The 12,369-nt window shown below is 42.0% G+C and overlaps 1 protein-coding gene across 1 annotated transcript in view; it reads left to right on the forward strand.

The window, feature by feature from the left end:
• Window positions 1-5,941: 5,941 nt before the first annotated feature.
• Window positions 5,942-12,369, forward strand: part of CEP85L (centrosomal protein 85kDa-like) — a 169,740-nt gene continuing 163,312 nt past the window's right edge. Inside the window, exon 1 of the mRNA XM_015409088.1 lies at window positions 5,942-6,431. Within this exon, the coding sequence (XP_015264574.1) occupies window positions 6,380-6,431 (52 nt within the window). The 5' untranslated portion in view covers window positions 5,942-6,379. The remainder of the gene's footprint in view (window positions 6,432-12,369) is intronic.

The raw sequence follows: 12,369 nt of genomic DNA on the forward strand, positions 1-12,369 counted from the left end.
AGCTTGGAAAACTGACACACTCACCAATTAAGGGTGAGCAGAACATGAGATTTACCTGGACAGTAGGCAAGCAAGGCTCTAAGAGGCACTTACTAATAGACTACTAGCAACCATGAAACAACCAGATCTTTTCCAAAGGAAGGTTTAGAGTTTATTTAGGGGAATATAAAGGTAAAGGTAAAGGTTCCCTTGCTCGAAAGCCAGTCGAATCCGACTCTAGGGTTGCGGTGCTCATCTCTGTTTCAAAGACGAATATAGGGGAATATAGGGGTACAGAAAAGGTACTCAAGCATAAGTACACTGTAACTGTTGTGTTCAGAGGGCCATGCATAGGAAGAGTCCCATGACAGGAGATAAATTAAAAGAGAACCAAACCTTTAGCTGAATGGGAATTCTGCAGCAGGGAATGACTCAAGTAGAAGGGGCAGAATTTAAAGAGGAGAAAAGGAGAGAGAAAGAGAGAGAAAGGGAGTGAACAGAGAACTTTACCTATCTTTAGTCTGCTGAGCTGTCTGTACATTGTCTGTTTAGAGTATGTTGTCTGTTTGGAAGACTCAGAGATTCATAGTAGGAGCCTTTAGACAGAGCTTCCAAAGTGCCCAAGGTAATAGTAAGGAGATTTGCTGGTTCAAGAAGAGCAGAGCGGGCAGCGTCTGAGCCAGCAGAGGCATGAGACTGCACAATTTTGTCTGGCCTAACAGTGATAGGGGCCAGAACAACAGAATTTTAGGCTTGGAAATTGAAAAGAAGGTGAAATATTTAGGAATACATATAACAAACAGATGTAGTTCTTTGGTGAAAGACAATTATATGGAACTTATAAAAGAAATTAAGAAAGATTTGGAAAAATGGAAAAATTTACAAATATCCTTAATGGGAAGAATAGCTACCAAGATTGATCTTCCTAGTCCAAACAATTCCTACTCTCCAAAATCAAAAATATTTTAAAGAATTGGATAAATTGATGACACAATTCATATGGCAGAATAAGAAACCAAGAATAAAACTTAAAGCATTACAAGATGCAAAGGAAAGAGCTGGCTGGTCAGACTGGCTTAGATATTATAGAGCAGCATCTCTGATGTGGCTAAAAGAATGGATTACACTAGAGAATACAAAACTATTGAAGTTGGAAGGTCATGATCTTTTATTAAGTTGGCACACATTCGTATGGTATAGAAGAGCCAGTACACATAAATATTTTAAGCAACACCTTATTAGATCTTCCTTATTGAAGGTATGGGAAGAAATTAAAAGTTGCTTTTATACCATGACACCGAAATGGGTGGCACCATTGGAAGCTTTTACAAACCCTAATATATTTCAAATAGATGCATTGTTAAGATACAAAGATTTGTTAGATAACAAAACTGAACTAAAACCAACTGAAAGTTTAACATGGTGGGAAAGAGCACAAATAGAGTCAATATATGCTAAGGATAAGTCAATAGGCTTCTATGTAAAAATAACAGAAATGGATAAGATATTGTTGTATTCTGATGAGAAATTGATTAAGAAATTGTTAGACAATAAGACCCAAGACGAATTAGTTAAACATTCTATGATAAAATGAGCACAAAACTTGGGTCACAATATTGACTTGAATCAATGGTCACAGGTGTGAATGTAAAGATTACCAAAGCAATTTCATATAAAGAAAATATTTATAAAATGTTCTATAGATAGTATACCACCCCAGATAAACTTGCAAAGATCTATCCTAACTTATCAAATGTATGCTGGAAATGTAATAACATTACTGGGTCCTTCTATCACATGTGGTGGCTATGTGATGAAGCGAAAAAATATTGGTTTTGAATTCATGAAATTTTACAAAAAATATTTAAAAGTTCTATTCCCTTTGTACCAGAATTATTTTTATTGAATATATTACCAGAAAATTGTAAAAAAACAAGATTTTTATCTTATAATACATGTAATAACAGCTGCAAGAATACTTTACGCTAAATACTGGAGAAAAAAGGAAGTACCTTCGAGCAGAAAGGTAGTAACTCTAATTTTGAAAGGACAACCAGAGACAATCTTTGAAAATACATGGTCAAGATTTTATAAATGGATTGAAGAATACAACAAATAAAATATACAGACATACAATCTATTTAAGGAAAATAAAAACTTTATTATTACATATTTGCAAGAGATTTATGCAGCGATATAAGGTGAAATATACAAAATCAATGTTTTGTTAAGGTATGAGAATTGTAAAAAAGACATTTAAGGAGGTAATAGATACCCTCATTCTATGTTATGTTTGTCTTTAAAAATAAAAATTGTTTCTAAAAAAAGAGTCCACCACTTTGGAAGGTGGACTCTGTGGTATTATACCTCATTTAAGTATCTCCCCTCCCCGTGCCCCACCCTTCTCAGGTTCCACTCCCAAGGTCTCCAAGTATTTCTCAACCAAGAGCTGGCAACCTTGCTCATTAGCATAGCCTGAGGAGAGCCTTGACATCACCTCACCTCTGAAGCATGGGATTGGTAATTTAGCCAAGATGAAGGGCAATTTCGCACTAGAGCTGCCTCGCGGCGCAGCCACCATTTGCCCCAACACAAATATGTCAATTTCACACCCGAAGCTGCGGGGCTGCATTTTGACTCGCAGCTTCGCCCGATTTCCTCCGCAGTTTCGTGATCCTGGTTTTTAAGGATCACGAAACTGCGGAGGAAATCGGGTGAAGCCGCGGGTCAAATGCAGCCCTGCAGCCTCAGGTGCGAAATTGACAAATAGTGTCGGGGCAAACGGCAGCTGTGCCGCGAGGCAGCTCTAGTGCGAAATCGCCTGAAGTCAGGGCGGACAGCACACATCCAGGAAGGGGTATCCTGGTAACAGCAGTATAATTCCTTTTTTCAGAACCAACCATTAGTTCACAAAATAGTGAGCATACTTCTGCGTTCTCCAGAACGCTTCCGCAGGCTCAGTGTTTAGTACAAAAAGGGGGAAAGGATAAAGTTTGTTCAAGATATGATAGGAAAGTTCTAATCCTGCAATTAAAAGGCAGTTGCCAGCATTCTGCAAACTGTGCTTCTAGTGAATTTGAATTCCATCCATCTCTGCATACCTAAGATCATATCAGACTATAACTGACATGATCATTTGCTCTGAGGTAGAGCAGAAGGAAGCAAGAATCCCTTCTAAGAAATGATACTTCTGGTTTTGAAACCTGAGCCCTTTAGGTCTGTATTATGCAGAAAATATTTACCCCTTGGCTTGCCTGGCTGTTCCACTGGTGGATTGGCTGAAACATTATCTTTGATGGATCCACCTCTTCCTCAGTGATTCTAATTATAATGTATTATCTGCCACTATGTCTGGGACTACCTTTCCTCCCACTCAAAACATTTAGTCCTGCTTGACCCCATTATTCCTGCCCCTCAGTTCCCACCCACTCTTACTTTCATGTATTTATTTAGAGTTGATTGTAAACCCTTTAACAATATAATACAGTATTATACATAATATTAAATGCCTTTTATAAGTCAGCCATTAAAAATACCCTGCTCACTCCTCAGCCTTAAAGTACTTGTTCTGAAAGGAAAAGGAACCCCCCCCCCAAAGTTTTGCATTCAGAAGATGCTCTGGAATGGGTTTGTCATGCTTATGGGGAAGGGATTACATTGCACACCAGGGGCCTTTCCTTTGAAATCATGATATGTTCAAAATGTCTTTGTTACATCTGCTATTAATCCTAAATTATTTGGTCTTAAGAACAACATTCAAGGAAATTGTATTTTCCCAATTAAGTTGTCTGGGCATGGTTAGTAGATACTCAGCTCTATAGCTATGAGATTGCTTTAATTTTTACGTGGAAGGTTATTATCCAAATAGGGACAAGCCATCATCATGGATTTGATGTCGGTGTAGCAGCACAAATTGTTCCTTATGCTTAGTGAAATCCAGGGTGCAGTAAAGCATGCAAAACTGTATAATTTCACATTTCTGGGTCAGTTGCCTTCCATTGGTCCTATTCCAACTGAACTTGTCCAGGACTGAATGCACTTGCTTCTATTTTTGTACGTTTTGATTTTGAAGTTGTTTTAAGGAGACTGCAGCATTTATACAGCATCCAAAAACAAAAGCCACATGATACCACTTATTTATTAGGACCAACTCAAATGACAGTCAATAGCAGGCAAGCTTTCAAATTCTCCAGAACATTTTATCAGGCAAGATTAGGGGTTGCCAGTGTCCAGGTGGGATCTGGAATGGCTGTATCAGGAATATTGCAGGTAGTGCACACTCCTGTTGGTGAGCTTCTGGTACCAGTGTGGTAACATCTGAAAAGGAGGACTCTTGCCTTTTAAGCATCCTGTGGGAGACTGAGGAGGTATGCAGATCTGAAATGGTATCAGGTTGCACCCCTGTTCTGGGAAGGCCACATTACAAATATCTGAGTCAAGTTAAAGATGCAGGGCACAATCCACGAATAATTTCTCCTGAATATGCTCTTGCATATTTCTGTTTTAACACATATTGTGTGGGAAACAATTATGCTCATTGTGTTTTTAAATGCCAGTAAACCAAATGTATTCCCATGCCATTTTATTTCAGTTTGGCCATTTCTTAGGCAGACATTCATAATAGGCGTAACCACAAAATAGGTTTGTCAAAAGCTCATAAAAAGAAGACTGTAAAAAAAGAGCTTAGTTGTACAGTGCAACTATAGCAACCACAGTGTACTGCACACTTGACTAGAAAATCTGAAAGTGTAAAAACTCAGCTGCACAAATCCCTTACAAATAGTTTTTTTTTTAAAAAAAAGAACCTAATTGGGGAAAAATACTAGATCCAAGGTAGTTCAAGGTAGCTATATTGTAAACTCAAGGTAGCTTACAATATAGATTAAAAATTAGCTTGCAATATAGATAAAAAATTAAAAAGAATTCATAAAGCCAAACTTTAAAATCACAATTTAGGACTGCCAGTACACTTAAAAATCCTAAATAAAATCATCTTCAACTGCGTACTAGAGAGTGAAAGTAAGGGAGCCAGACCTCCATATAGGGGGCAGTGGCCAGACACACCTCCCTTGGGAGGTTGTTTCATAATAGTGGGGCTGAAGGGCTGACAGGTCTCCTCTGGCCACCAGAGGGGAATGTGGTGCTTGAGTGGCCAGATCCAGGTGCGGAAACTCCTGGAGGTTTAGGGGTGGAGCCTGGGGAGGACAGGGACTTCAGAGGGATACAGTGCCATAGAATCCACCCTCCAAAGCATCTATTTTCTCCAGTGGAACTGATCTCTTGTACAATTGGAGCCAAATGCTCTTGACAGCTGCCCCCAAACCAGCAGTCTAGCCAGTGTTCTGCATTAGCTGCAGTTTCCAAACACTCTTCAAAAATAGTCATTACAGTATGCGGCAATAGTCCAGTCTAGATGTAACTGTGGCTAGATCTGGTCGAACCAAGAAGGGAAGCAGCTGATGCACCAAGTGAAGCTGGGTAAAAGCACTTCAACCCACTGGTTTTCTCAAGTGACTGCTGTGTTGCGTAGCACACTCAAGCTGCAAACCTGGCTTTTCAAGGCCAGTATAACCCCATCCAAGACAGAAGAGATCTCGTCTTCAGTTTGCCATTCTATCAACTCAGAAAACCTCTGTCTTGTCAGGATTATGTTTCAGCTCATGGATCTCATTACTGAGTCCAAACACTAGTTCAGAACAGCAACAAGAGCCTCTCTGAGTGACTATTTTTTTTAAAAAAGTACATGTTTTCCAGCCCCCTGTGCGAGAGTGCCCTTCGTCTTCTTTGCACGTGGGCCAAAGGCACTTTTGCTATGTGTTGCTTGACCGGCACTTGGCCAGACTGCAGGTTCTCTTCCATGAAGCCCCTCCTTTCCTGCCCTCGTTTCTCCAGTTACCCTCAGGGGCTCAGTCTGGCTCAGTCGGGTTATGCGGCCACATCCTCCCGTGCCTCTTAACCCGCTTTCTGTATACTCCCTCCTCCCACTCCTTCTCCAGAGCAGCGGCAGCATCTGCTGAGTTCCCGCCTCTGTCCCCGCCCGGCGTGAAGTAGCAGCAGAAAGGAGGAGGACCGGAGGAGGAAGGAAGCTGCAGTGAGTGGGCAGCAGCAGTAACAGAATAAAGCGAGTTTTGTCCTTTCTGCTGCTGTCGCTGTCACGGCGAAGAACGGCCCGGCAACGCCATGGCCTCAGCTCCCCTCAGGCCAGAGGCGGGCTGCAGCGCGGCAAAAGCGGCAGGAGTAGCACACGCGCAGCAGTGAGCGGCCTCCCCGCCGTCTCCATCCGCCAGCCCCCTCTCTTGGCCCTCAGAGTCTGCGGCGCGCGTGTGGGCAACCGGGCGGTCGCTGAGTCTGCCTCGGCTCCCCACTTTTTGCGCTCGGCGGCGGCGGCGGCACCACCACCATGTGGGGGAGGCTCCTCTCCGAGCTCGGGCAAGGCAGAGACTACACCGCGGGTAAGGAAAGGCCGGCGGGGAGGCGATGAGGGGACCAGCCCGTGTGTGTGTGAGAGAGAGAGAGACCGAGAGGGGCATCCCTTTGGGCAAGCTCGATGCCAGCCCTTCTGTTCGCTTGGAACGTCTGAATGCTGCGACCTGGGGTGGGTTTGAGAAGACTCCTGTTCATCGCGGCCCGCCCTTCAGTTTCCTGCCTAAATCTTCTGACTCAACTTTGACACTCCCGTGGGGGGGAACCCTCTGTCTGAATAGGGTGAATGGTCGTTAACGCACGTCGCCATCTGGTTTGGAGATTTGGAGGCGGGTGGGTGGAAGTGAGAGTTTGCTGGGCGTGAGTTGTAGGAAGAAGGTCACTGCAACAAATCCGCACGGTCGCTGGTGCGGATTGCAGCCAGCCTGGCTTGGATGGCTGGGGGGCGGGGGGCACGTCGCTTTAAAGAGCCATTTAAGCTTTAAGGCAGTGCAATTAGCTGGCGGCTATATTTAGCGCGGCTTCCTAGTCGCTTTTAAATCTGGGACTCGTCATAAACACGATTTGAAAAGGGAAACCAGCCTTTTCACACACAAAAATAGCTTGTTTTCTCTTTTGAAGTTCGACTAACGAGTTGGAGGCTAGAAGGCTTTCTTTTTGTCCGTTTTTGCACAAGGCATTTAATAATTTGAAAAAACCTCAGCGAGACTCATCATGGAGTCCCGTTTCCTCCTTGCTGAGAATGCGTGCGCTCTGCTTCCGGGAAGTAGGGATAAATCAGATTTAGGACATGGTTTAGGCATTTTCCGCTCTCCCTGGCGTTAAAAACAGACGCATTTCCGTTGTGACTTCGGTGTGATGATGAAGTAAAAAATCAGTAGCAAGTCCCTTTGCCCCCTCATGCTCTCGCCGGATTAATTAAATAATGCAGTTATCTTTCTAATTACACCTCCCCAAGACAGGAAAATGCTGGGTATTCTCGCGCTCAGGGTCAAGACCAGGCTTTAGCCACCAAGCAGCTAACTTTATTTCTTGCAGTGCCTGAGTACAGGCTGTACTTGGCTGCACAGCACTTTGGAATAAATTATCATTCTTTGGTTACACTCTGATTTATTGTGCTGTACTTCTCAGGAGTGGGATATATAGTTTTAAATTGCCAGATGTTCTAGGGGAGTTAACTATTCACGGGCCATGCATATGTCAGTGTACTGTGCTACATTCATTTGGTACCTCTGTAATTAATGATCAAAGCAGGTTTTTTAAATACATTGTCTTTTCCTTTAATTATCCCACAGTACCAAGTGAAGAACACTTCATTAAAAATGTTGGTGTTAGTTTGGGTGGCTTACACCAATACCAGAAACAAGTTAAAGAACATATGCCTAAATCACCCAAATAATTTTGTATCAATTGATACATGAATAGGAAGGCAGAGGTACCTGTTTTCTGTACCAGTGTTTCTTTATAGTACAAGTGTTGTACCTCCTCATAAAACTGCTGAATTGCTGTAATGTGAAACAGTCTAAACGCAGCATGCTTTTTATGATTACCTATTACTTTCCCTGCACAGCACAGACACAAAATTTGCTGAGTATGTTAAACTTTTAAAAGATTGGCTACTTTATCCTTATGTTTTTGGGGCTTTCTTGGTGAAGAGGAAAATGTTTTGTATTTCACAAAGGCTGCACACGAGTAAATTGGAAACACTACAGTAGTTCAGTTATATAGAAACCAAAAATAGGATGATAGTAACTAAGATCCTGCAGCGGGATTAACTAGTATAAAACAAGAATAACTCTCCAGAGACAAACTCCTCAGAGAGAGAGCTCTGGGGAGTTATTCTTGTTTTCTGCTTATGATTCCTCCTCGTTCCTGTTTGGGCTTATTTATTTATATTTATTTATCATTCAGTTTATATCCCGCTTGGACCCCGAAGGGGTTAAATGATATAGCATATGAACCATACAAGTAACTTGGCTGAGCAATCCTAAATACATCTACTGAATCCTACTCTGGTCTATTCAATGAGGTTTACTCTCAGGAAAGAGTTTTGCTTATATAGTGCCATTCTAAGAATTATATCCTTCCCAGTCCATTGAAGTCAATGAAGGATGGCAGTGGCTTGTCAACAGGCCCAGAGACAAATGTTTGCTCCTTTAACAGAGGCTTTTTGTGTCATGGAGGTAAGTAGCAGCCTTTTAAGACTCTATTGAAGGAGCAGGACATTCTTTCTCCAGTCAGTTAGCTACTCAAACTGCAGGGGCAGGGGCTCAGGAATCACTGCCCCTCTGGGGCCAAGCAAGGAGTCACCCTTGCTCTCTCTGAGGTGAGTGCGAGCTACCACTGCAAGACAGAAGCCTGCTCTTCTTCCTCCCCTTCCCATTGAGGGTTCTGGGCTGTAGTCAGTCAGTGGCCTGCAAGGGAAACGGCCCTGTTGCCCAATGGCTAAGACTGCCTTTGCTGTAAGGGTAGGTATTAGCCTATCTATGCTTATGAGTAATTAAAAACAATGAAGGCCCTGTTCACATGCAGAATTTGCGGCGGGGAGAGGCACAAATGTCGGGCGGAGTATACGGGCCTGATCACAAAGACACATCTGGCAAGCATAGCACACCCATCACCGACCCGTAGCATCCGCCCGAAGATCTGGAGTTAAAAAATACCCGCGAAAGCCTACTAGCAAACGGTTTGCTACGGGCCATCAACGGATTACCCATGTGTGATCGCTCAAGCGTGCTCTTGACGCATGCCGAAAACGTGTCCTGACAAACAAAACCCCACTTTGCCACGGTGGTGTCTGATCACATTCTGGCGCATTAAATTGCGCCGGGGCGAAAAGCCACAACTCCCTCCTGTATTATTTGGCCCGTGTGACCGGGGCTGAAATAGCATTTATCCTTCATACAGTATTCAGGGGAGAGGGGAAAAATCTAAAAGTTGTGTGTAACATTTATTCTCATCTGTGCAAGACAATATGTAGCAGAAAACATAAAGTGATTATAACTCTTTGTGTTTTAGGTGTTTCAGGGCAATCAATAGTTAAGTTCAGTCTACTAAGGGTTCATTTCACTGAAGAAAGGAGTAGAGAGGCTTGTGTGAAATGCACAGATGTTATAAAGAATTGACAGTGCCTCCCAGCATGTTCTGCTGTTGCATCAATGTTGTTTGTTTACCTAGTTTGCTTAGATAATGCCAGAATGAAGGATAAAACCAATTGGTTAAAAAGAATGTTGCTCGAGGATAATAGTGACCTGCTGATGAGCGGAATGTTGTCTCTATTGTCAAGACTGAAAATCTTTTTGTGCTATGATCCTTTTGCTGTATGTTTACTTAAAATCTATATCACCAACTTGAAGCAATAATTATACCTGCTGAGTACGAGAATACTGGGACAATTGCTGAATGTACTGTTATTGACCAATTGGTGGTGTGTTGCAATTGGTTGAACCAACTTGCATATAGCTATTCTCTGAAACAATTAGCTCAGTTTAGCTATGAAGGCACACTGACATGTCCTGAAGTTTATTTTATATCCATGGAGAATATTTCACTCTGATAGTTAATAACCTCTTGCTTTCTAATATGCTTTTTAGAGAGGTCTATATTTGTTCAGTATTGTTCACCACAATATTAATTCTTAAACATTTATATCAATTCTAACTAACTGTTCTATAGGGAATGGTGATTCATTCATAAACATCCATTTATGAAACCTGAACATTTTTATTCTGAGTTTCTCATCATTTTATGTCCCACTGTTTGGGTTTGTTTTACTCAACCATGGCCAATGCACTGGTGAGACCTGGTCCTGTGAATCATCACTTAAATGAAACAAAGAACACCCCTGGGTTATTCCATACAATAGGTTTTTAGTGCAGTGGGTGCATAATTGTCACTATCGTATGGCAGTGTTCATGTACCACCTGTGATTCTTTTGTCTGGAATTTCTAGAAGGATGATGTAAAAGCTAGGCTTTGGCCTATAAATGGCATGAAGTGCCATTGTGGTACAGTGGTTAGAGTATTAGTCCTGGGGAAATCCAGGTTCAAATCTCCACTCTGCCCTGAGGTTCACCTGGTGATTTTGGGCCAGTCCCTGTTTCTCACTCTCATCTCCCTGATACAGTAGTTGCAAGGATAAGATATATGGAAGGGTTGAAGTTCAGGCTCCTTAGGTGAATGATGGACAGTTGCGTGTCATACAAGTCTTCTGTTCCTGCATTTTTAGCTTTATACTGATGTGAGCTGAGAGCAGTTCTAAACATTATTTTATGAGGGAGGGGGCTGCAAATTAAATCACACATATTCATGGCATGTGATTAACCACTTTTATGTACTTTCTGTTAATCTAGCAAATTTCAGTTAGAAATGCTAGAGAAAAAGAGGGACTATGTGATTTGATGTTGTCTACAGAAATTAGTATGCTTCTTATGTACTGGTCCATCATAGTGTGTTTAGTATATTGTGCATTTTGAATATTTTAAGTTATGTTTATGTTATGCATGACATTGAACAAAGGATGTGAAAATTGAAACACAAACCTGGAAGATTCCAGTTTATGGTGAGTTAACATGTGATGTTCATTGTGCAGTATTTTTTTAAAAAAACTCTTGTCTTTGGGGGAAAGACATTATTCAGACCATAAAAAGGCATTCGTATTTATTTATTTTGATACTTATACCCTGCTGTTCTCCCCCTTGGAGACCCATAGGGATTTACGACATAATTCTTCCCTTCCCCGGTTTATTCTCAGTACATCAGCCCTGTGAAGTAGGTTAGACTGAGAGAAACAGACTGACTGTAACCACCCAGTGAGCTCCTATGGCAGAATGGGGATTTGAACCTGGGTCTCACAGGTCTGACACTCTAACCCCTATACCACATGGCTTGCTGGAACTTTATTGGCGTCACTTATAATTCATGCTTCTCCTCCATGGGGACCTGAAGCATCTTACCGCATTCTCCAGTCTTCCATTTTTATCTTTGCAAGAACCCTGTGAGGAAGAATCCTGAATGTGTGTGACTGGCCCAACGTCACCCAGCAAGCTTCATGGCAGAGTGGATTTAAACATGGATTCCCGCCCCATCCTACTTGAGTACTCTAACCACTATACCACACCAGCTCTTAAAAACACTTAAAACATACAAATGTAGAAAATAATTTAAAAAATAGAATCTAGACTCTCTGTATTCCTAGTGAGCCTTTGATCAGCATGCATGTTCTGCGGGAGCTCTGAGTTTACCATCTGTTTATGAGAAACAGGTTTCTTAACTGCAGTTTGTATTGTGACCATGTGGTTCTTCAGTTCACGTGATAGAAGAGCACTCCTCCATTGCACAGACAGTGTTACTTGTGGTGGGCTCACCACATAGCGGCCCATATATGAAGTGGACTGGTCAATGAAATTTCTCCCATTTAACAAGAAGAAATACATTGCATCCATACATATACAAGCAGATCCTTGAGAGTTTGAGGCCAGAAAGTCTTCATGTTTGGAGTGCACATGTAATAGACATGGAGGAGGCCCACCGACAATATACCGCAAAGCTCTGAAATCTTATGGTGCCCATGTGCTAAATTAGTTCGCGTATGAAGAAAGCCTCTCTAGCATGTCGATACTGTGTAAAATATGGACACAGTAAATAAACATTTGGGCAAGGGGGGATTTGGCTAATTAATAATTTAACAGTGTTGAGATCTTTGATCCATAAACTGATCATAAGGCAGCCATTAGTAACATTATCATCATCTTCATAATCCCATAAGAAAAATTACCTGACAGTATGGACTTGGTAATAGTTGTCATCATCTGCAGCCTCTTTTCAGGGCTTTTTTCTTTTGGTTGCCAAACCTGGGCCACAGGTAGCATGTAACCAGAGTGTATAGCCTCAGAGGCAGTGTCATAATTTAAAATGTAACAGGTTTAGTGAGCTCATAACCTATTATGAGCTTTCTGGCCCTAATTGG

Source organism: Gekko japonicus, unplaced genomic scaffold (genome assembly GCF_001447785.1).
Source record: "Gekko japonicus isolate JY-2015 unplaced genomic scaffold, Gekko_japonicus_V1.1 scaffold50, whole genome shotgun sequence".
In the NCBI taxonomy this organism is placed as follows: Eukaryota; Metazoa; Chordata; class Lepidosauria; order Squamata; family Gekkonidae; genus Gekko; species Gekko japonicus.